Below are 27,539 nucleotides of genomic sequence, written 5' to 3'. Positions count from 1 at the left end.
GTAATTCAATTTGGAAAATAAATACACACTATATTGTACTTGCATACATCTCTTTCCAGATTAATGTCTTTTACCTGTTCCCAGATAAACGTTCCACTTTCACTAAATGAGTCACAATTTAGCGATCCCTGCTGAATGTTTATCTCCGTCTCAATGAAGATGGAAGTGAGGAACAGCTGACACAGGTGAGGAGAGGACAGTAGCAGGGTCTGGACACGCAGCCTTCAGTATGGTGAATGGAGAAAGAGCGAAAGGAGATTAACAAATGTAACAGCGTACTTTGGCTTGAGCTGTGGGGACATGTGTCCTTTCTCACCCTGTCATGGCAAGTCTTTCCTGTGTGCTGTGGGCTCCAGAGTCGGGGTCCGTATAGTGGATCCACAGTTCTCTGCAGGCTCTCTTTGCAACATCATACTGATTCGTTTGAAATGCAACCTGAGGAAGGAGTGAAAAAATCCATAATCCTGCTTGTTCTCTGGCTCTGTGGGAAACAGTGTTAGGGTATCCATCAGTTTGGCATGGGCTGAAATCCTAACAATGATCAGCAACTGTGTGATTACATTACATTACATTGCATTTAGCTGACACTTTTATCCAAAGCGACTTACAATAAGTACATTCGACCAAGAAGATACAAACTTGAAGAAAACAGAATCATATAAATACATCAGGTTTCATAGAGCCAAAACATTTCAAGTGCTACTCAACTGGCTTTAGATAAGCCAGTCCTTTGTTAGTATATAAGTGCTTTGTTAGTAATTGTATTGCTCGAAGTGGAGACGAAAGAGATGAGTTTTCAGTCTGCGCCGGAAGATGTGTAAGCTTTCTGCTGTCCTGATGTCAATGGGGAGCTCATTCCACCATTTTGGAGCCAGGATAGCAAACCGACGTGTTTTTGCTGATTGGGTCCCCCTCGCAGTGCGGTGCCGGGTGCAGCGAGCCGTTTGGCTGATGCAGAGCGGAGTGCACGTGCTGGTGTGTATGATTCAGGGTTAATCATAAAAACACCTACTGGCTCTCAAACCGACACCCAAATAAAGCAGCATGTAAAGAAGAGTTTCCATTCCAATGTATTGGTGCTGAACAACTTGTCCGTCAAAATGTGAAATTCCCTGAGAAACGTCAAATAAAATTCAGTTTTTTTTAACTTAACAAAATGTATAGGAAGGTTATACAGTATGAAGAATGACATCATCAATGCCTTTAGATGTAATGTTTTGTTAGTTTTCTCCTGTTAAAAAAAGGGATTGGAGATCCCTAGTTTGTGTTAGGGTGAACTTTTGGACAAGGGCTCTGCTATTCTTCACTAGGAGTTTTTGTAGTACAAGAAAAAGCACCTGGAAAAAGCAAGTAATGAGGAATGTAAATTGATAAATTGGGAACCTAGCATACCTGTGCCAAGTGAGCCAAAGTAGAGAGCAATGGTACCGGCAAGGACGCCAGCAGTGGAAATGTTGAATCTCCTATGCTGTTACCCATGAGCTTTCCCTGGCTGTCGTAGGCTGCTACTGCAAACACATACTTCTGATTTTGCTGCAGCCCCTCAACCCTCAGCACGCTCTCCCCAGATACTGATGGTACCTGAAATAACAGACTTAACATTATGGGCACACACTAGATCATAGAAGTTGAAAACATGTGTTATGAAAGAGATGAATTGTACCCAATTTCCAGTTCCTGGCAGGCTGCAGTCCCCAAGGAGGACTTTCCATTTAGTGCCCTCAGCCGGACGTCCGCAGAGCTGATACCAGTAAACCTTGAGAGACACAAGAAGAAATGACACAGAGAAAATTATAAAAAAAAGTAAAGAAGAGGGGTTTGGGTACTGTTAAACTAACTAAATTCAATCTCACCTGTTCCTCTAAGTTATAAGGTGCTGGGGCAAAGGTAAAGGAGAGGTCGGTGCGTGAGAGCAGGATGGGGGCAGGTGGAGGGTTTTCTTTCTTCTCCTTTGTTCCTTTATCTTTGTTTTCAGCTGGAGTCTTACAGGTCGAGATATACAGTTTCCTTTCTTCCACCCCTGCTTTCTCTATCAAGGTGGAGGCCTCCTGTTAAGAACATGGAGAAGCTTGTTGAAATGTCATTACACTTGAAGAAAGCTCACCTCAATCACCAGTCATCAGTAAAAGTGGCTTGTATTGTAGTGGCTTTAACACTAGAACCGCCAACGGGTCCATTTTACCCGCAGCTGTTTTTTGATTGTAGGCCTATGTAACTTTTTTTCAATAAAATATTAAAGTCTCCCAGTCCGTGACTTTTCCTGAAAGTGTGTTGCACCCTCTGTTGTTAAAAATTGCCATTTATACCTATATCCGCCAGCGGGTAATATTTACCTCATAGAAAATGCAGCGTAAACATGACGTGTTGCTATAGCAACGCCTTTTGTCTACTGCGGTTCCTTATAGATAGATAGATAGATAGATAGATAGATAGATAGATAGATAGATAGATAGATAGATAGATAGATAGATAGATAGATAGATAGATAGATAGATAGATAGATAGATAGATAGATAGATAGATAGATAGATAGATAGTTATAGATAGATAGAGAGAGAGAGATAGAGAGATTTGTACCTAAACAAAACACAAGTCTAATACCAAGCGTTTAAATCATCACTGGTAGCGATATTTTATACTTCATGCTATCTGCACAAACTATATCACATGAAAAGCTGAGAGTCCACACTCCACAGATTCTATTGGTATAAGTTTCATCCCTGTGCGATCAAAACTCACTGTTTTACATGATAAATAAAAGAACATTGTACCTTGAAAATCAATAGCGGGTAAATTTGACCGGTTGGCGGTTTTAGGTATACAGCGACCTCTGGCGGTTCTAGTGTTTTAATACACATTACTGTGTAGCATGTTGAACGTTCTGACTGTGTCTATGAAAGTGTGAACGAGGTTTGTAACCTCCAGCAGACTCTGGGTTTTCTGGCTGTCATTTGGCTCCATGTCGTTGTGCGCCAGCAAGGCTTTCTGGATCAGGAAAAGAGCTTTGGACCCCTTGTTCTTCTTGATCCGATTCAACAGTTCAGACTCTTCGACTAGACACAAGCAACAAAGCACCAAGACAAACCATAAGCCATATTAAAACCCCATTGTTTGTGTCTACATTACAAGTAGGCATGTTTTATTGGAAAGGCTAATTCTTTGTTCAAAAAACACAAACAAGTAAAATGAAACTGACCTGCATTCAGCAGCAGTAACTTCAGAGAAGCCCTGTGGTGAATGATGTCCAGTTCTAGATGAAGGTCTGAGGCCAGCAGGAACACACGTTTGGACTGAGTGTGTTGAGAGCTTTCAATATCTGATTTTGCCTCGGTTTCCACTTCTTCTTTTTCCTTCCCACTTATTTCACCTCCTTTATTCTCCTCTTGCAATGGTGTCAAAGAAGATATAGGAGTTGATGGAATCAGGGGACGAAATTTCTATCAGAAAAAACAGTTTTTAAAGTTCAAAGTTCAAAGGTTTTATTGTTATATGCACAAAGCTACAGTGTATAAATGGCAATGAAAATCTTCTGACCTGAGCTCCTCCAACAATCCAACATATATAATAAAATACAAAAATACAAAATATAAAGTAGTGCAAAAAGTCTATATACATGTAAATAGAATATGATATGTACAAGAACAGAATATGAAATAAAATAATGTAAATTAAGACAAAATTAAATACGGTTTATTGCATTGATAACTATTTATATAAATAAGTAGATTGCAAGATGACAACAGGAATGTTTATCGGGGCACTTAGCAGAGCTCAGGTGTTTAGCAGTCTTATGGCATGTGGGATGACACTGTCCCTTTAGTAACACTCATCCAGTGTATTTTCTCATTCATGGATTTCTGAGTCTACTCAAATCTTGTATTCTGTTAATTCTTGTTATGTTCTCATCTTACAATACAGTTTAATACAGGCAAAACCTGGCATACAATGGTCTTAAATGAATAAATGTGAGACTGAGTGGAGGACAGGTAGCATACCTGCATGAAGGCAGAGTCAGTGATCGCTGAGCAATCCTGAGGCGGCGATATATCTACACCCTTTACCAGGGCATCAAGACCCTGCTCCACCAACACACACACTTTCTGAAGCAGCTCAGTACTTGAATTCTACAAGCACACAGAAAGACACACATTGACCCAATATGTCATTGGTTATTTTTAAACGTTCACATACAAACACACGTTACATCATAACTATTCATATATCGTTTGATGCTCATTATACACAGTTAATCCTATCACATACCTCAAGAATAGAGAGTGGCTTCCCACTGTCACAGTTCACTTCACGAGACCCTAGACATTAGTCATAAAACAAAACAAATTCAGCTCTGTATATGTGTGTCCATGTCAGTTTACCAGAGTAATATTCTCAAAAGGAATACACAATACTGTACAAGAGATGCATGATTTTAGCCGTACTACACACTAAAACAGGGAAACATTAGAATGTAAATCCTCACCAGGACATTGTTTGCTGCGTTCAGCTGCACTCTCTAGCAGTGTGGCCAATGTGAGAACCATCTCTGCTGTTATTATGTAGTCCACAGTTGCAAAATCACAGGCAAAAGCCACCTCGCACAGCATAGACAGACACCACAGCCACTGCAATGTTACACACACACATGTAAAGAAATCAAATAGATGTCTATATTAAACATACTGTCATTTATTTCTAATATAAGCTTATGTATGATTCCTGACCATTCAAAATCAACGTTACAGTTAAGACTATAGAAAATAAAATGAGCACTTAATAACTTGCTCCTCAGTAATGTTCAGTAATGTGTTGTTATGTTTATGTGTTATGTCTGTCTTTTCATGTTATTTCACGTCATGTCATGTCTGTCTATTTATGTCATTTCATCTCTAGTTAAGTCCCCGTGTTTCAGGTCATGTCTCGTTTTTCATTTCCTGTTTTATTTTGTATTTACCTCTTGTCTCTCATTTCAGGCCCTGTTACTTCGTCCCTTTGTGTGTTTTCCCGTCCTCGTCAGCGTCTGCCCCGCCCCTGATTGTTTCCACCCGTTCCCACTCACCTCATGTTTAAATAGTCCTGTCTTCCCCTGTCCTGTGTCAGTTCGTCTTGTTTGTTTCCATGGATGGTCGTGCCAGGCTTCAGCCAAGAGAGGATCGTTTTCACTCATGTCAGGTTTTGTTATTTTTTGCAGACTTAAGTTAATCTTAAATTCTCTTTTTGTTACGCTTGTTTTTTCCTCCTTGTGAGCGCTTTTGGTTTAATCCAGTACCTACTCTGTTAAGAGGGATTTTCTGTTTTATTGAAATTAAAAATACATTTTTTGCTACATTCAAGACTGTCTCTGGGTCGTGCATTTGGGTTCTCCAGTTTGTGTTAAGATTGTGACATAATGCATACTTTTAAAATACATACCTTATCGTAATGATCCAACTTTTCAAGGTAATGTAGAAACTCTAAGTTTGGCATCTGCTCCCTCTGGATCACCAGCCTCACTTGACCCCAGAGAAATAATAAAACATCCACAACCAGGTCTTCATCCGGCTGCACCTCCTACACAAACACACACAACAGTACATAGAGATTAAAAATGAACTCTACGTCTACCTGTATCCCAGTCCTTGGCAGATCAACCCAAACACAAACAGAAACACAACTTACTGGAGCAGAGGCACACACAGACTTGTGCAGGGTGTCTACTAGGCCGATGAACTCATCACTCATTGAGAATGAAGATTTGTGATTGCCTGTTGGAAACATCAAACAACATGACAAAATAAATTCTGAGATCATTGAAATCAGTGTTCAGACAGTCAGTGATGAAGCAAGACAAATGTTGGGCACATAATCAATGCTAGAATATGAACAGTCTGTCAGTTAATATTTAACGGGAAGTAACTTGGTTAGGATATAGATTTGACAGCAGTTTGGCAACCCAGTTGAAGGTTGAGGAAAAATCAATGAAGTCTAGGATGCAACAATACATTTCTTATGATTATCCTTTATAGACCATTTATTTTAAACCATTATCTAAATAAATGTTTGAAATATCTGGCACATCGTCATTTTTGCTACCATCACTCATGTTCTCCTCTTTCGGATGGCCCCTCTGGGAAGACAACAGAGTGTTGAAACTGTCAAATAAAGCAAGCTCCAGCTCTGCCCTCCTGTGTGACTGACCTTCCACACCCTGGCACAGAGAAACAGTAAAGACACTTAAGATTATCCAGAAACACAACACATTCAATTGGAAACATAAGAATATAGAGACTGATAGAAAGTAATATATTCCCATTCTCTGAATAAGGAGATGATTGTGTGCTACTCACAGACAACACCTGCAGCATCTCTCTGGCAAGTTCAGTGAAAGCATCTGTCTGCTTGTACTGAAACAACATCTTGATAAACCTCATCGCAGAAATGAAGGGTATTTTGTTTCCTCCTAACAACACAAGACATCACATTACTTCATGATAAAGTGAAGGACATGTTGATAGAGTGCCACAGTGACGCGGAAGTAAACTCCTTCCGGTTCCTTCGACAAAAAAGCAATGCAATTTCTCCAAAGGATTTTGGAAAATAGCTGGAAATAAGGTCTGTGGTTGACACACATTTAAGAGACGGGTCACGTTTTGTTCAGCCGGATAATCTCCACATGCCTACCCTACTTTTATAATTTTCGAATCATAAATCTAGTCGCCAGAAGCAAAATGCTAACGTTATGCTATAAACGAACTACAGCAGGGTCGCTGCTTCAACGTCACGCCAACTTAAGATCCATATTCAAAAATACAGATTCTAAATGGTACAAGTTGAAGCATTTGTTTTAACAGTTTGAAGGAGGCAGGTACTTGCTTTCAAGCAGAACACGGGGAAAAACAAACTTAGCGGGAGTGTTTACGTGTTCGGTGTAATGACGTACAACGGCCTCGACAACTTCTGTAGTCCTATTCAGCCACTTGTTAACAACCATCGTTTTTCCAGACACTCTTCAGAAATCACCAGTGGGGTCACTGCTGATGTATTTAATGTCGTAGAACAAAACGTGATCTGTCTCTTCAATTTGTGTCAACCACAGACCTTATTTCCAGCTATTTTCCAAAATCCTATGGAGAAATTGCATTGCTTTTTTGCGAAGGAACCGGAAGTGGTAAAATGCTAACTTACTTCCGGGTTTTAGGACGCGTCACTGTGGCACTCTATTGAAATGTAAGAAACATTTTGAGAAAAGTGACGAACCTGCAACGGCTAAATCCAATAAAGTGGAGGTTGGTGTCAGTGCACTGAGACATCCAAGAGACTCGCTAGAAGTTGCTGCTCCTTTAAATCAGGAACATACAAGCAAATAACTACACAAATCCCTCACCTTAAACATCCAATATTTTCTGTTGTGTTTGTTTAACCTACCAGATAATATACTGATGCCAGCAGACAGGAGTTCCAGGATCACCTCCTGCAGCTCTGGTTCATCTGGCATCCTCGTATGCAGGGGGCGCCTGGTGCTGTCCCAAAGTGCTTCCAAAATGCCCAGGAACTGCGCTGCACTGCTGTCGAACAGGCTCATTAGCAAGCGCTCTGTTGTAGTACGAGGCCATGGCCCCTACAGTAGATACAGGCAGGCATAAAAGGACAATTAAGATGAGATTTAACACTGAATATTTTGATATTGATAAGAGAATCTTTTTACATTGGGCATGTCCTTCAAGGTGCTTTTGGTTTTATGCCTGAATGAAGTTTTGGTTCTTCGTCTGGCCTCAAACGGTGAACGTTTAAACATCATAGCAGCAAGCTGAAAAAAAAAAAAAAAAACTGATAACTTTGGGATAGAAAGTCACAATAAAGTTCTGCCATGTTCTGTATGTGTCTTTGTAAATTATCTTTATCGTCCTATTTAAAAAAAAATTAAGAGTATGAATTGTATTTTTTGTGTGGAGGAGTCTCTTGCCTTGATGGAGGCTTCTTTGTAAGCTCTCTGAGTCTCTCTGGTGACAGGAACGTCACTCTGCTGTTCCAGCTTTGCTAACTCATTGATTTTTCCAAGGGCTCTCCTTGCAAATTTCTAAAAGCATTTGAAGATACACAAACAACCCCACAAATGGGGAATCAGACTTTCAGATAAATTCAGATTAGTAAGGTGTTCTATGTGGCTTCAATATGTGGATTATATCATACAAGGCCATTTCTTTTTGAACAGTGCATCCTTGATACAGCAGATTAGTATTATAAATCAGTAATATAAAGTCCTAGGTAATAAGACTGTTAGCAGACTGGCTAACAGAAAACTGCAAGCAGATAAACGACAGCTGATAATTGGCATTTATAACTTATTATTTCAGCCTTTGAATACCCTTTAAACATGGCAATGATTTTGTGCTTCTAAGTGTCTTATAACAAATAGCGTGTATCTTTCACCTCCGCTTGAACAGCAGCCTTGTTGTCATAGTAACAGTGGCAGACAGCACAGTAGAGAGTGACAATCCACGGCAGATACTGAGCAGTCATCAGAGGAAGGGACAGCTCTAAACTGATGCTTGCCCACAGAAGGTACTCCAGCGCCTGGACAGGATCATAAATGATGGAATAAAGGTTCATGTCACAGACAATTGTATCTACATTATAAATCACATATATTTTATATCACATTATTCATTAGGTAAATGTAACATTCATTCTTAGGAGTTGTTTGTTGTCTTTCATATAGAGGCGGAGTTTAAGAACACCAACAATGTGCAGAAGAGTGTGAATCCCAGAAAACTCGGACCATTAGGAAACACCAATTCACGCAGTCTCCCAGTGCTTGATTATTAAAGACATGCAACATGTCACACACCATTTCACACCCTGTCCTTTCCATTTAGACTAGAGTGTATCAGACACTTCAAAAACATCTTTTGGAAAAGCTCTTAAAGAGCATCAACAGATACAGCAGTAAAGCTCTCATGTATCATCTACAGTATCTCCAAGTACCTGTGCACTACAACTCTTAGTCATCAGGTAACGGCAGATGGTGTAGATGTGTAAAGAACCTGGAAAACAACAGAAAAAAATGTACGTTATACAGTTAAATACCAAAGCTTGCAGTATCTTGTAATTAATCATTTAAATGTAAAAATCCAGACTTTTTGTAAAGTTTTCTTTACGTTATTTTCACTAAATCTTGCACTTCAAGACAAAACCAACATATTTCTGGGAATCGTAGGATAATGTTAGGAGGTTACCACTTTGACTATACAAAATCACATAAGATATGTTTACAAAGTAAGCTTAGTAGTAACCCATGCATCTAGAACCTCAAGCAAACACCCTTTTGGACATATACTTAAAATCTCCTCTTCTGTCTCACATTGATAACTTGCTCTGTTCTTTCAAAAGTTTCTCTCAAAATAAAACGTGAAAACTGGACAAAACTATTTAAGTTGTACCATTATATAGTTGCCAGCAGAGATGTTCGTGTTGCTGAACAGCCTGCATCATGATCCTGAGGAAGTTCAGTACATCCAGCAGTTTACAGAGTCCCTTTTGGCTGAGGACACTGTGCCTTTTCTCCAGTTCAAATATACACAGGGCACAGCCGTGCATTGCACGGATCTACAGAAACAAACAGGCACATGGACATAGCAAATATATCAGGGTTCAGGAAACAACAAGTTCAAATATCAATGGCCTTCACATTACAAACATTTGAGTAATATAAAACAACAAAGTAAAAAAAGCATGGTATGCAGTGTACAGTGTACCTTCATGGCAAATGTATCTTGGTCTGTATCAAACCCTTCAGGGAAGAAGTAGGCCATGAAATGCTTTACATCTGTGATGTCCGTTATTCTCACTGCAGCAGAGTTGAACTGCAGCAGGTTGAGACTGTATCCCTGCCAAAGAGCTAACTGATACAACTACAAATAAAGAAGAAAGGGAAGGAAGGTATATAGAAAATGTCAATTTGTGTAAGTTATGCAGTCCCAACAACCAATGGAAAACTGTCTCCAATACTCAAATGTATCACATCAACACACAACTTACCATGTATTATGAAGCTAAAGCATGTCACAAGTGGTAAATATCTAAATAAGCATACGATGCATCACATCCATTATCACATACAACACTGGTTCCTTTCACCAGTCTGCATATTTAGACTGATACAATTATGAAGCTAGAATGTAATCTGTTTATGACCAAATGCAGCTTGTAAAGTAATTGAACTACAGAGTGAAAATTATATTGGCAGGTATTGAGTAAGCTACTGAGACTTACCTTTATCCCAAAGAGAAAATCTGCAATCTGCAACATGCGCTCCTGGTACAACTTCCAAGGCAGTCGATGTTTGTACTTTTTCCATATGTCCATTTGGATTTTCATCCTTTAAAATTAAAAGAATCAAATTAAAAACAAAAGGGTAAAGATAAATGTCATTTGTAACCGATCTGACAAGGCAACACTGAAATATCTATGACTTAATATGTATGTTGTAGCATCTGTTCAGGATGTTAAGTCAGTCACATATAATTAAGCACATTTTAAAACTCAGACCAGGATTAATTTTATTAAAAAATAATTTAAAAAGAATAATGTTGTCCAAAACAAATGGTGCTCTTAACAGAAGAGGAATTACAAGTGTAACTGATGCCTTCATTTATTTTTAAATATTTAAAACGGAGGCCCACAACAATGTTGTTTAATTTGACTGGTGGCCCAGCCTAATGTTGGGTTGGCCACGCACCTGCACACACGTGAAGCACGTCCTGGCCTGCGTGTTTGCTAGTAGTTTATGAGTTATGAAGAAACGTCATAACCAAAACAACTGGCTTTGGCCATATTAGTAGCAGAAAACGACTAAAAACAACTTTGCTGAAACTTTTTTCTTCTGGTAAAGCTGCCGTTGATGTAGCAATGCCAACGGTTACGATAATAAACAGCAATAATCTAGCCGGCTAACTAGCACTTTAATTAGCCAGCTAACACTATGTTATCTCACCCTTTAGCATGACAGTCGTTGTTTCGGCTGGTAGAGGAAGCGGATCGTCTCATCAGCGTTATAAACGAGTTTATGTCTCGTTCAAAAGTTAAAACAACGGGGTTTCTATTATTAACTTTCCCGTAATATGAAGCAGGTAAGTCCATTTCAGCCGTACCAAAGTAAGCGACTTAGTTTTAGCCAAAACCAACTGAACTGCTCCAAGCCACAGGGACTACCACATCACCATGGTAACGACGCTAAACAGTAGACAACCGCAGGTGGAAGAAGAACTCAGATCTTGTTCATGAGTAAAAGTAGAAATACCAGAGTGTAGGAAGACTCTGTTACAAGTAAACACTGTAGTATCTATGATTCAATATAAATGTAATATAACATCTTCTGAAAGTTGTAGCAAAAAAAATGTAGTACAAAACAATCGCTGTTTCAAGAGCAGAGGTGGAAATAGTACTCAGATACAGAGTAGGCTATAGGAATAATCCGTTACAAGTAAAAGTCCTGCAATCAAAAAGTGACTCAAGTACAAAATTGTGAGCATCAAAATATACTTAAAGTACTAAAAGTAAAAGTACTCATTATGCCAATTGCTCCATTTCAGAATAATATATATAATATGTTCTGATGCATTAAAGTGTTATCAAAGCTGGTAAAAGGTGGAGCATATTTTAATTAGTTAGTTTGTGAATTCACTCCATGTGAAATTAAAGTCTTGTTCATGGGTTGATTATAAATCACCTCATTAATCCAAATCTCCACAGTAACTAAAGGTATTAGATAAAAGTAAAAGTACAATATTCGCCCCTGAATTGTAGTGGAGTCGAAGCACAAGGTAAAAATGTAGTCCCTCAAAAGTGTACTTGTGTACAGTACTTTAGTATATCTACTTACATTACACCACTGCTCACAACATTAACGTTAATTGTCTAGGGGAAAGTACCTACGTAAGTCATTAAATAAGTGTTTACATACAGTTTTTTCACTAACTGTAGTTTTACATAGTCATAGGCGACGCTGTAAAAAGAAATGTAATATTATTATGTAACTTTACTTTTAATATACCGTTAATTACTGTTTACACCTCTATATTCATCATTAACGTTATGCAGTGAGGCCTAAATGTTGCCTATTACATTCCCTTTAACATTACGTTTACTCATTTGCATTTACTGTATAATTTATTTATAGCTTTATTATATGCTTTATTCATGTAATATATAACTCTTATTTTAACTTGCATATTTATATAGTAATTCTCATTTTGTTTCTACTTGCATGATCTTTTTCCTTTTTATACATATTAAATTGCTATTGTTGGTGGAAACCTGTCACTTAATAAATAAGCAGTCTAAATTTGAACTTCAGCCACTGTGGTTTCTGTGTTTAAGCTGGATTTTTGGGTTTGAAACTCAGTGGTAGATTCTCCAAAAACTCAAAACTACAGCTTAAAAAGGAAATATGACATAACAAATGAAAAAGGCATGGAAGTCACGAAAACAGTGGTTATGCAATGGTTTGAAAAAAAATCTGTCTATAGAAAGTGCTTGTGGATACCACAGATTTTATCTGACAGGAAGGATGGAGCAGGGACTGAAATGAATTTGGTTGGCACAGCTGTTGGACAGTTGGAAAGGACTTCATATTTTACATCTGAGCTCATAGCAAAATGATAGAGTCTCACCTAATGCTGTCCCATACAAACTCATCAATTCCCATTCAACCTCACATCCATTCTGCACACAAACCTAAAGCTTCTGGCACTCAGAGCAGGGCAGGCTAATGCTCTGGCAGCTATTCCTCAAACAAACACAAACACACGATCACACGGGGACACACATCCAGACAGGGGCATTTCCTGGGATATGAGTATGGGGGCATCAGCAGTACTCCGAGCCAGTGTCCACTCATGACTGTGAGAAAGGAAGAGAGAGAGAGAGAGAGAGAGAGAGAGAGAGCGAGAGAGAGAGAGAGAGAGAGAGAGAGAGAGAGAGATAGAGAGAGAGAGAGAGAGAGAGAGAGAGAGAGAGAGAGAGAGAGAGAGAGAGAGAGAGAGAGAGAGAGAGACAGAAAACTGCCACAGTGCTACAGATGAAACAATGAGTGAGATTTAGAGATAAACAGTTGACATCATTGTTCCAGAAAGATCAGCCTGTTGGCAGAGTCCCTATGCAAGTGTGCATGAGGTTATAGAGAGGGGGGGGGGGGGGGGGGGACGTGAATAGTGACAGAGCCATGGTGGGATGGGAGAAAAAGGCTTATAAAATGCGGTGCAAGGGAGCACAACAGTACCCATCTCGGACCAAGTCAAACCAAGAGTCTGCCTATCCAACGTTTTTTACTTTTCTCTGGAAACGCATCATGGATATCCCCATCCAGTATCCCTGGTACCGTAGGGCCTTCCCACATCGACTCTCTGATCACTCCATGGCAGAACCTCTCACTGATTGGCCACTTTCTGGCCCTTCCCCTGGTCCTTCAACTTGATGCGCCCTTCATCAATGCGCTGGTTCAACTGGCCCGAAAATGGATACAGTGAGGTAAAGTGAAATTATCCTGTGTCCGAATTTACATTTTCTCATGTGAATTACCCACAGTTTGGATGCTAACCTTAACAATATCACGAATATATCTCGTAAAACTTCTTATATGTCAATAAGTAATGTTCTGCAGTTTAAAATGATGTGACGGGCCAGTAGATGTATTAAATGCACAAACATCTTTAGAATATAAGATTTGTTTCTATGATTTCACATTATTCAAATATGACACTGAAGAAAATCCTCTTTAGTTCCCTGTATAATTGTGTATGTTTATGAGGCTTGCACTGCTTAAATACAAGCTAACTGCTGTTGTGTCTTTATAGATGCGCATTGAAAAGGATCGCTATGTCATTTTACTGGATGTGAAGCATTTCTCACCTGAAGAGCTGTCTGTCATTGTCAGTGACGGATCCATCACTATACACGGCAAACATGAGGGCAGACAGGTCAGAAGGACTTTTAGATAGAGATCTACAGAAATAGTCAAACAAAAATCTATTTGTTGACAATTTACTGTTATTTTGTTTTCCAGGATGACCACGGCTTTGTGTCAAGAGAGTTTCGGAGGAAGTACAGACTTCCTGCTGGCGTGTCAGGTGCCGACGTCACCTCCAGTCTGTCCTTTGATGGTATTCTCACCATCACTGCACCTCGGTCATCTTCCGGCCCTGAGCACCCTATTCCTGTTTCCTGTGAAGATGGAGCACCTAAACAGAATATGTAGAGCGGAGTGACGCTACTCATTACTATTAACCCCAAGTGCAGCCGGTTTTTATAACTAACTTGTTTCAGTAGTTTCGTAGTGCACTTATGCAGTAGGCAGGGGATACAGGGTTAGATGGCAAGTGCCTTATATTTATTTTGAATCTTATTTGAATTCTAACTCACTGTTACTCTAATGTCTAGCTGCCAGACAACGGTTCTTTTAAAACAAAAGCTAATTTACTATATTTGACAAAGTGTTGTATAGATGTACATACACCTCTGTGTATGTACAAGACACATTAAGGGTGATGATCATATTTGTAAAGCAATTTCCTTTAGCATTTCCAAATGTTATATAATATCTGTGCTGCTTAGTGATACAAAAATAGTTTGTATGGGATGTAACCCTGCAGCTCCCCTTTAGTGGACATTTTAGGGAGTGGAATTCCAATACTTTTTCAAAATTGTCCACTGAAGATGATAAAAGACAAAAATGGTCAAACCTATTACATTTACAGTAGACAGTACTGTCTGAGTAGGTATGCGTAAGATGCAAACTGTGCTTTGTTTATTATTTTAGAATAGTGTTGGTTTCTGTATGTTTCAGGGAGGAGGGAGTTCTCTGGAAGCATATGCAGTCATTTTTAGTTTGTTCAATAAATGACACCAAAGGACTTGGGACCAGGTGTTGAGAGGATGACGTGTGAATGAGCAGGAGGGAAAAAAGGGGACTATGGAGAAACTGATGTTTGGAGGGGGACAGATTTTATCACTGGGCTCCTTTTCTGCTGAGGAGCATTGCCTCTGAGCTGCTAAGGAAAGTGTGTGGATGTATGTGAGAGTGAGTGCATATGTAGATGCAAGAGTTACAGATAATTCCTTCCTTTCGGCTACAACCCTCTGGCATATTAACACAGAAAACAACAAATAGAATAAATGTTGAAACTCAAAATCACATCTCTGCTTTGTGTTCTTTTTGTAATGTCTGTTTTTGAAAGGCACTTGTCAAAACAACACATGCATACAATACATTTGGAGAGAAGCGGATTAATCATACTTGAATCATGATTAATTTATTTTTAGTGCAATGCATTTGTCCTCTACTCTACTGCAATATAGTCCCCTTTAATAATACAAATATTATATAGAAAGCATCGTATATTTTGTAGACATTTTCTAGACAGTTGTCACACATTGGTATTTATTTTGTGATGCGAAAACATCAAAAACAATGGAGCACAAATTACTTGAATCAGAAAAATGCGAAACAGATACAATCAGAACGATGGAGTATTACAGAGAGTAAAACAGACACAAGTCAAATATAGAGCGTTAAGCAGCAATAGCCCTTCGTAGCGCTTTGACATTTTCATTATGATCACAATCTAGAATCATATTTTGTTGTGCCGCGCTGTTCATATCTTCTAAGGTGCAGGTTATCAACAGTTTGGATAAGCAAAACTACATATCAACAATCTGTGTAAGATCAAAAAATATGTTTGTCTTGGACAAACAAAGTTTATTACCATGTTGTTCTCTTTGTTGGTAAATGCAACATTAGTTACAGTAGAAGTCCCAGTTCTGAAAATAAAAAGAGAGGCAGAATTAAAAGAAAGCATCACTTATTCTTTACTTGTGTGTATAAACTGTGTGAGTGTGTGTTAACCTACAGTAGTCTCGACTTCGGTGCTGGCTGGCATGAGGGGATGGGTCTCCTCCACTACGCTGCTTGGGAAGTGACCAATGCGAGCCTCCTGCTGTCCGTAATAGGAGTCTTGTACCTGAAAACAGATCAAATCGATTTAAACTATTGACATGGAGAGGGATACAGCATGACTTTAACAAAGACACAACAAGTGTTTTGGTTTAGAGCTGTGTCAAAGCAAAAGCATTTTTTTAACTTACACTGCCAGCCCAGAAGAGGTTCCCTCTGTCTCTTAGCATCGCATAAACATAGATGAGCTGGCCCTGTCTGATGGGGATGAATCTGCAGTCTCCAGGGTAATAGTCCTGCACTGCACGAGCTATTAGGATAGGATCTGTAGAGGAATAGATATACAAATATATATAATATATATTGTAATGCACATTAAGAAAGCTTAGCATGTGTATTATCATATCCATTCTACCTACTGTACTGTTGTGTGACTGTCAATAGCAGCAAAAATAAGTTAGTGTGCTACTTACTGCTGCATTCGGAGTCAGCGCAGAGTTTCTTTTCAGAGAGTTTAGGCATCTGCCTTCCAGCTTCAGAGGTGGGCAGCAAAAGCCACACTGAAAAAGCAAGCCAGAGTTTGCAATCCATGTCTGTATTTGAACGCACCTAATGATCCAATGGTCTTGTTTTAAGCTTAATAAAAGCTTGTGGGCTTTCTGTTCTGTTTGCTGTCTCTGAGAAAGAAGAAGGTTACATGGATGGCAGTCCCTTTTTCTACTCTCCCTACCCCCTTACCTCCTTACACAAACACAAACACACACACACACAGAGCTCCTTTCAAACCCTACAAGCAGGTAAACAGGATGGGGGTGAGGAGGAGGGCCGGATTAGACAGACCCCTGCTTGTGTCCTGACCTTCCCCTCTCTCCACCCCTCACCCTGTGTCACCCTTGCTCAAACAGCAGAGTGTAAAACTTTGTAGAAACACATTCCTCAGAGTTAATCTGTGTTTTCCATTCGTTGTTCAGCCACTAGATGTCAGAACATTTTTGCAACAAACATATTACTTTGTCCCTCAGAGTATTCCTCTCCCTGGTTCCCTTCCTTTACCTTTCTAACTCTAGGAGGAGGAGCCAATGGCTGTATTTACATACTGTATGTTTCCACTGCCAAGGAAACCAGCTGAGCCTCTCTTGTGCAAACACTCCCAAACACAGTCACACAAACACTCACGCATACACTCACCAAACAGGAAGACTATACCTGTTGGGTGTGAGTTGGCCGGGAACTGTCAGGTAAGACAGACTTACATTTTTTTTCCTCCAGAGTTGAACAGGGTAATAGAGATATCTTGATTAAAAAGGTTAATGTTTTAGAGGATAAGTTCGATTAGTGTTCTTTTTTAATTATGTATAACAGGAATACAGCATGGTTTCAAGGTAGTTCATTAGGTGAGATGCCAGATTGTGACGTCAAATTTAAAGATGAATCACGTGGGGGGCTAAAACTTCAGAGTGCAGCTACAGTGTGACCAAAATGTAGTTTAAATTGATAAAATTATGTCATCATGTTGTGGTAGCAACGAATTTTCAAGTGTTAATTTGGCTAAAACATCAACAACACAACACCTGGACTTTAGAGACCTGAGACTTACTTCAGAGACATATGCTTAGGACATGGAGCACATTACCTTTGGAATTTAGGGAGGGGAGTGAAACAAAGATAACAGTGGAGCTGGTATTTCGGTCAGAGTAACAAAAGCACCTGTTAGACAAAAGACCTCCTTCAAGGCAATGTGAGATTCTATTACTAGATAACAACTAAAGCTGTCGTGCATGTCCTGATTTTCACAGTTGACGTCAATACATCTGTTTGTTGTGTTTTTCTGTGCTATTAATGGACTTCTTTTCCGATAGTTTTATCAACAAAGAAGACAAGATTTGAACATCATTAGGACTCTTGGAAGCAGACATATCTGGATTACAAAAGTGAAAAATCAAACTCCTCAATCCTCTCTGGACCCGATCATCAAGTTACAGAAAAAGGATTCCTGTTTTTTCAGAAAGAAAAATATCATGGCGGCCCACCTGCCACCTGTGTGATAACAAGTCCAATATCTGGGACGATGATTTCTATCTAGACCCACAACACAAGACTGCAGCTATCAACAATGTTCACCCCTGGAAAAAGCAGCCTCCCGTCCCCCAGCCTGGAGGACTCCTTCTTCCCTCTCTCCTCATCGTCCTCAGTCTCACTTTCCTTTGCTCTCCCCTCATCCACATCCTCTCTTGGCAGCAGTGACAACGGAGGAGGGATAGAGACGGATCTGATACTAGCTGCAGAGCTGGGGCAGGCTTTACTGGAGAAGAATGAGGAGCTGGCAGCCTCCCTGGAGCAGAGGGAGAGAGAGATGGAGGTAAGGATAAAGCTGCTGTAAGCAATGTTTCCTGTGACTGTGCAAACACTATATAGTTATTGTGAGATGGGAAGTAAAGGAGCACAAACATGTTTTAACAGAGAGAAGCATGCATGACATTTAAGTAAGTCTAGATGTAAGACCAATCATACATGTGGACGGCCTTGTAAGTCTGTACATAATTAAGATCAAAGTTGAATTTATGCTTCCTCAGATAATGGAAATGACAGTTCTCACATCCTATTCAACCAGTGCTGATAACAAAATCTTAGGATTTAAAATGTAGTTTTTTGAAAAGCAGATATTAACAATATCCTAATGTATTTTCCTGAGCAGTAAAACAAGATAGGGCATGTCACAAAGAGAGGATGGGGCCATATAATAATAAACAGATTTACTACTGAGGTCACATTTTTTGCATTCTTTTGTCTTTACATACCACATAGACACAAAACTATTAGACAGAGGACAGCAAAAAGAGTAGGAGAGCAGAGGAAAAGTTTGTGGATGGATATTTAGTTATTCGTATTATTATATAAAATGGTAGTAGCGATGGTAGTATTATTTCTTTGTTGTTTTGCACACTGCTTGTATTCTGTAAGTTTCTTGGCTGTTACTAAAGATACATCCTGCAGGTATACACTACATAAATATAGAGGTATAAATCTAGCTGTCAGTTTCAGGGACAGATTTACACTACAGGCACAAATCTGTCTCTGATATAAAGCAAAAATAACAGGCTTTTTCCACCCAATATATTTTGAAACTTCATAGCAAGAAAAGATCAGGTTTAAATGAAACAGTACATGTGTTTAGTTACATCAGTTCTGTTTTTCAAGAACCAGCATCTAATCATGTTGTCTCTACACACTTATACTGCCTGGAAACTCACACAATTGCAGAGATCACATGAAATGACCAAGGTATATTATTATTATTTATCTTGCTTGATCCCAGTTAATGTTGCCTCTATTGTCTCAGGCTTTACAGCAGGAGAAGCATGTTCTGCACAGGAAGCTGGAGATGAATGAGCTGGTGTCTGGACAGAGAGAGGCAGAGCTGACTTCAGATTTAGCTGCTTTGAGGGCAAATCTGGAGCAACATCACAGCCAGGGGCGCGACCGGCGAAGGGACGAGAGTGAGCAGCTGACTCAGTTAGCCAATCATAACCAACGCCTGGTGGAGCAGCTAGCAGAGGTGGGTTTATATCAGTAAACAGGCAGCCTTACCCTGCCTTAATGAGCTGCTAACCCACAAAATAAGCTGTGACATTTAAAAGAATGTATGAGTGTGTATGTGTGGGAATTGTCTGCATATGTCGTCACAGTCACGCAGACAGAAAAAATGCAGACCAGCAGGTTCATGGAGGCCCATCTTTGTCTCTTATTGCAACAAAAACATTTCTCAACTTTTTTTTAATCTACCACCCACTTAGGCGGTTACACTGGAGCACTCCTTAAGGACTGAGCTTCGTTCCATCAGAGAAGAGATGGATGAATCATCGTTCAGCCGAAATATCAACTTCACACAAATAGAGAACATTCAAGCAGAGGTAAACCTACCAGTCACTTCTGAATGTACATTGCACAAGAAAATCAATGATGAAGTAACTGAGGTGGTTTTAGTGTGACAGTCATAAACACATTGTGCTGTCTTCAATCGATAGTAGGTCGTACAAAAAAGTATTACATTTCAAACATGTCCAAATAGTCTGAAATGATAATACAACATGAAAGTAATGAGAGCTGTTTTTAAGTATTGGCATTTGAAGGCCAAACATGTAGCTGTCTCAAATGTTATTGTTTTGGTATTTTATCATGTCGAAAATTTCTGTTTTGAATTCTAATCATAGGTCATTCTTCAGGAGACCAGTCTTTCATAAGTCAAGCCGAAATCAGATCTTAAGATCTCTCTCTCTCTTAGACTCAAATAGAACATCCTTGAGGACTTTAATGTTACATATTTAATAGCGTCAAAATGTCACTAGTGTTAATAATAACCACTTTCTTTTACCTCTGTCATTGCACCATTAATTCAGTAATTTGTTATTTTGTTCATCTTTTTCTTCTTCCCATACAGAACAAAGTTTTGCTGGAGCGGCTTTCGCACATGGATGCTCAATTAAGAGCTTCACAGGAGGACAGCGATAGACTCCGCATGGAGAGAGAGAGACTGAGAGACAGACTGTCAGAAACACAAACAAACCTGAAAGAGAAAGAGGCAGAGGTGAGCATGGACGACTGACTGTTATTTAAGAGGACATTTTGCGTTGAAAGATGAAGGCTGAAGGAGCCGGAGGTGAAATCATGTGCTGCAAGGAGATATTTACTTGTCAGAATTCATAAGGGACACCTAGTTTGAAGTTCTTGACCTCTACGTGTATGCGTGCACCAGTCTCTTACTCTATCTGTGTGTCTGTGTGTGTATGTAGATAGAGCAGGAGCAGGGAGTGGTGTTTGAGTTACGAAGCGTGAATCGCTCCCTGCAGCAAAACAGTCTGAATCTGGGAGAAGACAGCTTTCTGGACAGTAGACAAACAGAACCTTTATCTCTGCATAGTGAAATTCAGCAATCACAGGTACACACACACACAAAAAAAAAACCTTCTTATGTCCTTCTTATGATAGTTAGAGACTGATCCCTACTGGCTTTTCAAAAACAGAAGCTCTTTAAACCCAAATTTGCATCTAATGCCTTGACACCAATAATAAGTGTTCTGATCTTACTGAGCTTTCTATCTGTTGTTGTTATCTCTCCTTCCAGGCCAAAGAGGCTCTTCTCGCTCACTCCACAGTCCTGCAAGCAAGAGATGGAGAGATACAAGTGCTCAAAGAGGAGGTCTGTTGATCAACCACACATACACCTTTCATAACCCAATTTCACTTGGTGATTGACCTGAGAAGATACAACACAGACCTCTTAATGGGTTGGTTTAGAAATGGGTGTACATACATACGTGCTACTATGTATAGCAATATATTTGTCTAGAACGTACAGCTAATCGAGCAACATAACAGTCAGACAAGTGTGACTGATATTTAAGTTAGAATGAATGCACATCCATCATGCTACAGTCCACTCAAAAATAAAAGATGTAAAATGTAAGACTATTTCTGTGATCAGTTGTGGCCAAATATATATAATATATGCAAATGATACGTAAGTGTGATTCAGCAACTGATACTTCTTTATCACATACACTAAAAAGGGACTTGTTATTGAAGTAGGAGACATCTTGTGTTCATACTTTACTTTTATGAAAGATTAGGTTTAAATTTAAGAATTGTTAACTTGTTTATTGATATTTTTGTGGAAAAACTATATCAGACAATAATTATATTTCATTGCAGAGGCCTACAACGTTCCTTAATGGGATCTTTAAAATGTATAGAAATTCTGGAAATCTGAGTATTTAAATGATGATGAATAACATATGTATGCAATTTCAATGTCACAATTTGCAGCTGCAATCTCAAAGAGATGAGTTGGAGTCTTTGAGGCAGGAAATGGAGCCATTCAGAAGCAGCTCTGAAAAGCCAAGCTACAGGTAATGCTTCACAACGACGCATTTGTCGATTTGATTCCCTCTTATTCCAAGAAAGCACGCGGTGGTTATGTTATGCTTTTTATTATTATCAATGTGCAGTTGCCTGGAAAGTGAATTGGCCATGGTGTGTCAGGAAAAGGAATCGCTAACGCAGCAGCTTCTCAACACCATTAAACACAAGGTGGCGCTGTCTCAAGAGCTGGAGGCCTGGCAGGTGAGTCTGTGTGCAGGGATACACATACATCTAAATGATGTGTTTTTGCAACAAGTTACAATAGTTTAGTTTAAAAGCAGAATTTAGTTTTTCAATCTAAACCTCTTATCCTGTTGCAGGAGGACATGCGGCTGGTGATCAATCAACAGGTGCAGCAAAGGGAGGAAGAGAGACAGAGGGAAAGAGTGCGAGAGAAAGACAACGCAGTGGGATTACAAAGAAGCAAATCTTTGAGATTGAAGGGAGAAGGAGGGAAAGGATTCTTCTCCTTTTTTAAAGAAAAATAACAAAGATAGCTGCCATCAATTTAGACGGACAAGTCTCAGCCTTTATCTTCCCCACTGAAGCTGGATATGTTATCACCACCAACCAGGGATATGTTTACAGACCTCTTATTTGAATATCTATTTGTATATATGAATGTGTACAGTACTGTAAGTCATTTCAGAGTTTAGGATTTTATATTAAATTTTAAAGCCAACAACAAGTCTCTGTAAAGTTGTTTTTGTCACCATATGCCTTCTTTAAACCTTGGTCTCTGACTTTGTGTTCAGACAGAACATACAGAATAGGCTATTATACAGATCATGTCTTTCCATTGAAAACACACTCAATGGAAAGACCTGATTAGACATAAACAATGTTGTAACTACATGGGATTTGTATGCTTCATAAACATGAAGAGGGAAGAGGGAAGAGGAAACAGCAGAGAGACTGGAGAAATAAATACAGAAAACTAAGTTTCTGGAGAGCTCAGTCAGAGTGAATACAAACACACAGTTGGTGAATCCATTGCTAGCTAGCTTAAAGCTAATGTCTGTACAGTCTGCTTGGTTGCAGAAACACAAACTGTCCACTGATCAAATTACAACATTTGCTTAGATGTCTGTCTGAAAAACACCTTGCGGCAAAGCAATCGGACCAGCCAGTAAAGGTTGCAAAAGCCAGTTTTGGTGAACATCTTGCAGACATAGACCAATATTGAGATTCATTTTGAGTGTCTGGTGCTTCTTGACACCCAAAAAATTTCCAATATTAACTCTATATTTAGCTTTGTTTTTGTGTTAAAAAATCCTGACAACATTATCTGGCCCATTATCTTGCTAGATGCTAAACTCTGTACATAGAATCAAACCGTTGAGCTAAATGAGGCTAAAAGGCACGTGAGTTGATGCTGATGGTAATTTTGGTCAGGTATTCATTTTACGTTGGTTTGTCACTATGAATGACTGCTTTCCTATTACATGTAGACATTACATCCATAGTTAACATAAAGAAACATTCATTTGTGGAGCTTTAAACCACAATGTTGCTATACAGAACTGAAACGATTACATATTAGGGCAATGAAGAAACACAGATATTCTGATAGAAATAACGTTTTTAATAAATTAAGTCAAAATGACAGTCTCTCCCTTCCACATCTCTCTATGCTTATATTACATAATGTATAAATAATATCATTTCTGATAGCTTAAAAAGGACTGTAAATATCCCCAAAGCAGTGTGAGTAGTGCAGTTTGTACACAGGCCAGTGTTTCCACATGCCTTCATCAATAATATACATACAGTACAGTCCTGGCTCCACAGAGTCAGTGCAGCGCCGCTCTCACATCCCTCCACTAGAGGTTAGTTTATGGAGCAGAAACTCTTATCCTACAGTCAACAGGATGTTTGTTTGTGTGTGGTACCTCACAGTTTTATATGCTGCAAAAACACAATCAAACACACAATATTGTACCCATACACACAGTTTTAAGGAACACACTGGCGTTTTAGCACAATTGTATCCATTTTACATTTCAGCTGACCACTTTGGTTTAAGATGAATAAGGGTTAAACAACAGAAAAAAAAATTAAGACATGGAGATTGTGAAATGATATTAAGTACCCTAGATATGATTCCTGTAGGACTGGATTCTTTAGAAAATGGTCAGCTAAAATGTAAGGTATACAAAAATGATGGTGAGTGGGCTAAAACGTCAAATCACATTTATCTTTCAATATAATCTATATACGTACATTACGTTTCTTGAAGACTACTTACAATATAAAACTTTAGTAATTTTCCGTTTGCAGTACAGTACGCCTCTCATCCTTTCTGCTTTCATGTCCAGAAGGTGATGTGCAGTTTGGTTTCATTGGGAGGGTTACACATCCAAGTCACAGTTGTTGACGCCCTCAAATTACCTTTTTCAGAAACATCACCTCCATTTTTAGAGGTAGCTTGCAAGTTTAAACACCTAGACAATCCACCATACTCAGGGTAGTTCAAGTGTTTTAACAAGCCTCTGAAGCAGGTCTCTGGATGGATACCCTGACAGCGAGCTGTAACTCCAGCAGGCGCAAGGAGAGGATTATCCCACGTTGATGCCCAGGCCCACTTGTAACTTGTCTCCTCTGTGATTTACAAAGGCACCCATAATCAGGGTGGCAGGTAGCGGGGTCAGGCGCTTCTCCAATATGCCTCCAATTATGCACCGACTGTTTATCATACCTAGACACACACATGAAAATGGTCTCATTTTATAATGTATGCTTGTTAATAGTTTTCACTCAGCATGAGATTTGAGACAAAGTTGGAGAAAGGAATTTACCTCGAAACACCATGTTGGCCTCTGGGAGCTCCATCTGGTATCCAAATGAGGTCGTGGTCTCCTGCGTCCTGGTACTGGCTTCAAACTCCACCCCGACTTGGATCTGGTGAACACGAACACATGGACATTTGCACCATGCACCAAGGGAAAATGGAGCGTTTATACATTAGAGTTTGCATCTGCTGTACCTGTTTGTTGGCTCTGTGATAGTAACTAGCATGGGCACCTCCTTTCCCAGCATTTAGCGTTGCTACCCAGTTTGGTCCTACATCAAGATTTGAGAAAAAAGGTGAAACACTGCTGCCAAATCAAGGAAAAAATATACAAATGGTAATGGCTGTATTAAATGATTTGTATGAGGCAGATTCACAATGAAACGCAAAATCTTACTTGAGTACTGTCCAGCTAAAGTAAGAATTCCTCCTTCCTCTGCTCGACCCCGATGGTAGACCAGCTCCCCTCCTAAAACCAGCTCAGAAGTCACACTCTGCAGGAAGTGTGCCACAAGGATAACTGTCCAAGAGAAACACACAGATATATAATAGTTAGATAAACAAAGATTAACCAGGTAATGTATTTACTAGGGCTGCAACCAACAATTGTTTAGATTATCGATTGATCAGCGCATTATTTTCTAGATTCATTTGATTCATTGTTTCGTCAATCAAATGTCAGATTATACTTAAAACAGGAAATGTCTATATTTGAAAGACTTTAACAATCAATTTCTTATCAAAATAGTTGGCCTATTTATTTTCGTAGTTCAGCTTATCAATTAGTCGACTAATAATTGCAGCTCTATTATTTTGATGCTTAATTGAGAAAAAACCGGAACAATTGACTGAATTGACTGTTTTCTGTAAACTCATATCAAAAGATATTCCTATCTTTCCACCTGTCTTTTCTCACCTGACTCTCTGAGGACGTCCGGATTGGCTACTGTCACAGCAGCAGTGAAGTCGTTCCCTCTGTACTCAGTTTCAAACTGCCACGTCACAAACTGGGACTGCTGGGTCTTTAACACAATCAACAATTCAAATAAAAATGTTGTTCAAAGTGACGAGTGCACTGACAGCGTAAACATAATGGATGGAGAGACATTAGGATCCCACCTGGAACACTGTTCTGGCTCGTACTCGCTCCGTGAGGTTCAGCAGAGCGTGAGCGTTCAGACTGCCAGAAGAGTCCATCTCCCCGATCAAGGCTGGGGCATCCTAAAAATGTGAGGAAGGATCAAAATGCAACCAGTCAACAAAACTAAACAGCAGCTTCTTCTGTTTTTATACACTACCAAGCAAATTAAGCATTGAGTAATGGATAAATATTGTATATGTGATGACTCATGTTTGACCTTGTCCTTGCTGTAATCATCAGACTGAAGATGCTCCACGTGGAATCGATAGTAGGAAGGACTAACAGCACTGAGGTGAAGAGCATGACTAATCTGGAAGCAAACACATACAGTAAATTCATAATACGGCATAATAACATTTTCAGATGTAAGAATTACACGCTTATCTTTAGTAATTTTATGAGTTTAACTGAATGTGTCACCTTGAAGAAGCTGCTCAGAGTTTTATTGACGATCATCTTGACTCCCTCAATCTGTTGAGGGAATACATCTAGGGAGAAAAACAGTCAGATTAAATACATTGCTATTTTGCTGCTTTTCTCAGTTTTTGTACCGCGTGGTTGGTTTAGTCTTTTATCTATGGTGTGCACTCTACAGATGGTTCATTTTAGTTTGACATACCTTTGCAGCTTCTATGGAGAGAATGAAAGCTGCCCGGGTTGGGTAGGCGTCCATCTCTCCTCTCCCAGCGTGGAGGACTGTCCCAGTGAGCAGGATGTGCGTCCCAGCGAGAAGGAGGGCGGTCCGTGGAGAAAGGCCAGTTCTGATGGCCCGGACCAGAAGACAAAGCCAGCACACTGCCCATGTGGGTGCAACACTTCCTACATGATGCAAAGAGACAAATAAGAGATATCTATATATACTGCTTTTCATTTATTGTCTGATTTCTTCCATACATTTTATTTCAATGAAACAAACTTAAGACAAAGAACATGCAGTAATATAAGTGTCAGTATTTTAAAAAGATTGATGATGATGCAATGTCACATTTATCTTCAGCCAGTGAATATATGAAGAGAACAGAGGCAAAGTATTAACCATACACAATTGAAATACAATTGAAGGACGAAAATAAGCTTTTCTGGACAAAATAGAGCATAGAAACATAAAGGTATCCCATTGTAACACCTCCACTAAGAGAGACCAGTACAAGTTAATGACACATACATCAAAATTAAGAAAAAACATATATATTTAATAATAATCATTTCATGTATTGTGCTATATCTTTAAATTGGACTGACTTGAATGCAAAGCATTAGTTGTGAAAATGATCATTACTATGTGCATCATGCAAGGATGTTATTATTATGAGCAGGTGCAGCAATCCCGTTAGCTAGCATGACCTTAGCATCAGCAACAACACTCAAATCTGTGCACTAGTGTGTAATGTGACCTACTTCCGTTTATATCGAGAGACGTTAAAATCCAACACCGATTTGAGAAGTGCACATCGGAACCCGTCAGGTGGTTTGAATTATATATTATAAAATATCATTCATAGTGGGATCATCTGATGCAGCAAGTAGCTCCCTCCTCCAGATGTGATGCGCCAACCTGCAAATCAGTCCCTCTGAAAACACGACTTTTGCTCTGAAAATAAATTACGCGTTCACATTTACATGTAAATACTGGAAACTCTATTACAATTGTATAAACAACAACTATACCCATCTATTCATATTTAAATACGTACGTTTTGTTGTTATGAAGTTTGGAGGTTTTAGGCAAACGTTCCCTAAATGTTGTTTCTGGTCGGACCACT

At 39.3% G+C, this 27,539-nt stretch overlaps 5 protein-coding genes across 6 annotated transcripts in view; 2 read left to right on the top strand and 3 right to left on the bottom strand.

The window, feature by feature from the left end:
- LOC117490224 (cilia- and flagella-associated protein 54-like) overlaps positions 1 to 11,115 on the bottom strand; it is a 43,067-nt gene extending 31,952 nt beyond the window's left edge. Inside the window, 24 exon segments of the mRNA XM_034139850.1 lie at positions 75 to 222; positions 317 to 435; positions 1,393 to 1,581; positions 1,664 to 1,756; positions 1,854 to 2,048; positions 2,920 to 3,053; positions 3,197 to 3,437; positions 3,996 to 4,124; positions 4,264 to 4,313; positions 4,481 to 4,622; positions 5,410 to 5,547; positions 5,656 to 5,741; positions 6,070 to 6,184; positions 6,324 to 6,436; positions 7,234 to 7,314; positions 7,402 to 7,594; positions 7,682 to 7,783; positions 7,940 to 8,053; positions 8,407 to 8,550; positions 8,962 to 9,020; positions 9,417 to 9,582; positions 9,732 to 9,887; positions 10,249 to 10,354; positions 10,970 to 11,115. Of these exon segments, the coding sequence (XP_033995741.1) occupies positions 75 to 222; positions 317 to 435; positions 1,393 to 1,581; positions 1,664 to 1,756; positions 1,854 to 2,048; positions 2,920 to 3,053; positions 3,197 to 3,437; positions 3,996 to 4,124; positions 4,264 to 4,313; positions 4,481 to 4,622; positions 5,410 to 5,547; positions 5,656 to 5,741; positions 6,070 to 6,184; positions 6,324 to 6,436; positions 7,234 to 7,314; positions 7,402 to 7,594; positions 7,682 to 7,783; positions 7,940 to 8,053; positions 8,407 to 8,550; positions 8,962 to 9,020; positions 9,417 to 9,582; positions 9,732 to 9,887; positions 10,249 to 10,354; positions 10,970 to 11,115 (3,159 nt within the window).
- A 2,078-nt stretch (positions 11,116 to 13,193) lies between these two features.
- Positions 13,194 to 15,166, top strand: LOC117490226 (alpha-crystallin B chain-like). The gene is given in 4 exon segments (XM_034139851.1): positions 13,194 to 13,415; positions 13,418 to 13,503; positions 13,830 to 13,952; positions 14,039 to 15,166. Coding segments are annotated over 4 exon segments (618 nt in total). The 5' UTR covers positions 13,194 to 13,198; the 3' UTR covers positions 14,231 to 15,166.
- A 102-nt stretch (positions 15,167 to 15,268) lies between these two features.
- mia (MIA SH3 domain containing) lies at positions 15,269 to 16,670 on the bottom strand. Its single transcript, XM_034140307.1, has 4 exons — positions 16,399 to 16,670; positions 16,117 to 16,250; positions 15,882 to 15,992; positions 15,269 to 15,792 (listed from the first exon to the last, which is right to left on the bottom strand). Exons 1-4 carry the CDS (start codon positions 16,514 to 16,516, stop codon positions 15,769 to 15,771), a joined length of 387 nt encoding a protein of 128 aa, XP_033996198.1. The 5' UTR covers positions 16,517 to 16,670; the 3' UTR covers positions 15,269 to 15,768.
- Positions 16,671 to 17,074: 404 nt separating this feature from the next.
- Positions 17,075 to 22,532, top strand: bicdl2 (BICD family like cargo adaptor 2). 2 transcript variants are annotated; one of them, XM_034139714.1, is made up of 10 exons: positions 17,075 to 17,163; positions 17,785 to 18,284; positions 19,266 to 19,481; positions 19,720 to 19,836; positions 20,364 to 20,510; positions 20,716 to 20,862; positions 21,048 to 21,122; positions 21,749 to 21,831; positions 21,931 to 22,045; positions 22,165 to 22,532. In XM_034139714.1, the coding sequence occupies exons 2-10, from the start codon at positions 18,039 to 18,041 to the stop codon at positions 22,330 to 22,332; spliced, it is 1,314 nt and encodes a 437-aa protein (XP_033995605.1). In that variant the 5' UTR covers positions 17,075 to 17,163; positions 17,785 to 18,038; the 3' UTR covers positions 22,333 to 22,532. The 2 variants fall into 2 exon arrangements, with proteins under 2 accessions (XP_033995605.1, XP_033995606.1); XM_034139715.1 differs by lacking the exon at positions 20,716 to 20,862.
- An 894-nt stretch (positions 22,533 to 23,426) lies between these two features.
- si:dkey-71l1.1 (uncharacterized protein LOC569883 homolog) lies at positions 23,427 to 27,522 on the bottom strand. The gene is made up of 11 exons (XM_034140522.1): positions 27,471 to 27,522; positions 27,175 to 27,331; positions 26,396 to 26,595; positions 26,197 to 26,264; positions 25,994 to 26,086; positions 25,755 to 25,856; positions 25,552 to 25,657; positions 25,033 to 25,155; positions 24,831 to 24,907; positions 24,643 to 24,745; positions 23,427 to 24,542 (listed from the first exon to the last, which is right to left on the bottom strand). The coding sequence occupies exons 3-11, from the start codon at positions 26,577 to 26,579 to the stop codon at positions 24,403 to 24,405; spliced, it is 996 nt and encodes a 331-aa protein (XP_033996413.1). The 5' UTR covers positions 26,580 to 26,595; positions 27,175 to 27,331; positions 27,471 to 27,522; the 3' UTR covers positions 23,427 to 24,402.
- Between the last annotated feature and the right edge of the window lie 17 nt (positions 27,523 to 27,539).

The sequence above is a fragment of the Trematomus bernacchii genome, unplaced genomic scaffold, assembly GCF_902827165.1.
Source record: "Trematomus bernacchii unplaced genomic scaffold, fTreBer1.1, whole genome shotgun sequence".
Lineage (NCBI taxonomy): Eukaryota > Metazoa > Chordata > Actinopteri > Perciformes > Nototheniidae > Trematomus > Trematomus bernacchii.
Note: the sequence above shows the minus strand (reverse complement) of the source record. Positions and strands in the feature narration are given on the sequence as shown.

Excerpts from the sequence above, each read along its gene's own strand:
- bicdl2 (XM_034139714.1), top strand. The coding sequence starts at position 18,039 with ATGTTCACCCCTGGAAAAAGCAGCCTCCCGTCCCCCAGCCTGGAGGAC. Across the intron at positions 18,285-19,265 it reads AGAGGGAGAGAGAGATGGAG|GCTTTACAGCAGGAGAAGCA; the intron begins GTAAGGATAAAG and ends CTATTGTCTCAG. Across the intron at positions 19,837-20,363 it reads TAGAGAACATTCAAGCAGAG|AACAAAGTTTTGCTGGAGCG; the intron begins GTAAACCTACCA and ends CTTCCCATACAG.
- mia (XM_034140307.1), bottom strand. The coding sequence starts at position 16,516 with ATGGATTGCAAACTCTGGCTTGCTTTTTCAGTGTGGCTTTTGCTGCCC. Across the intron at positions 16,251-16,398 it reads CGCTGACTCCGAATGCAGCA|ATCCTATCCTAATAGCTCGT; the intron begins GTAAGTAGCACA and ends ATTCCTCTACAG. Across the intron at positions 15,993-16,116 it reads ACCTCTTCTGGGCTGGCAGT|GTACAAGACTCCTATTACGG; the intron begins GTAAGTTAAAAA and ends ATCTGTTTTCAG.
- si:dkey-71l1.1 (XM_034140522.1), bottom strand. The coding sequence starts at position 26,579 with ATGGGCAGTGTGCTGGCTTTGTCTTCTGGTCCGGGCCATCAGAACTGG. Across the intron at positions 25,857-25,993 it reads ATGATTACAGCAAGGACAAG|GATGCCCCAGCCTTGATCGG; the intron begins GTCAAACATGAG and ends TCACATTTTTAG. Across the intron at positions 24,746-24,830 it reads ATCACAGAGCCAACAAACAG|ATCCAAGTCGGGGTGGAGTT; the intron begins GTACAGCAGATG and ends CGTGTTCACCAG.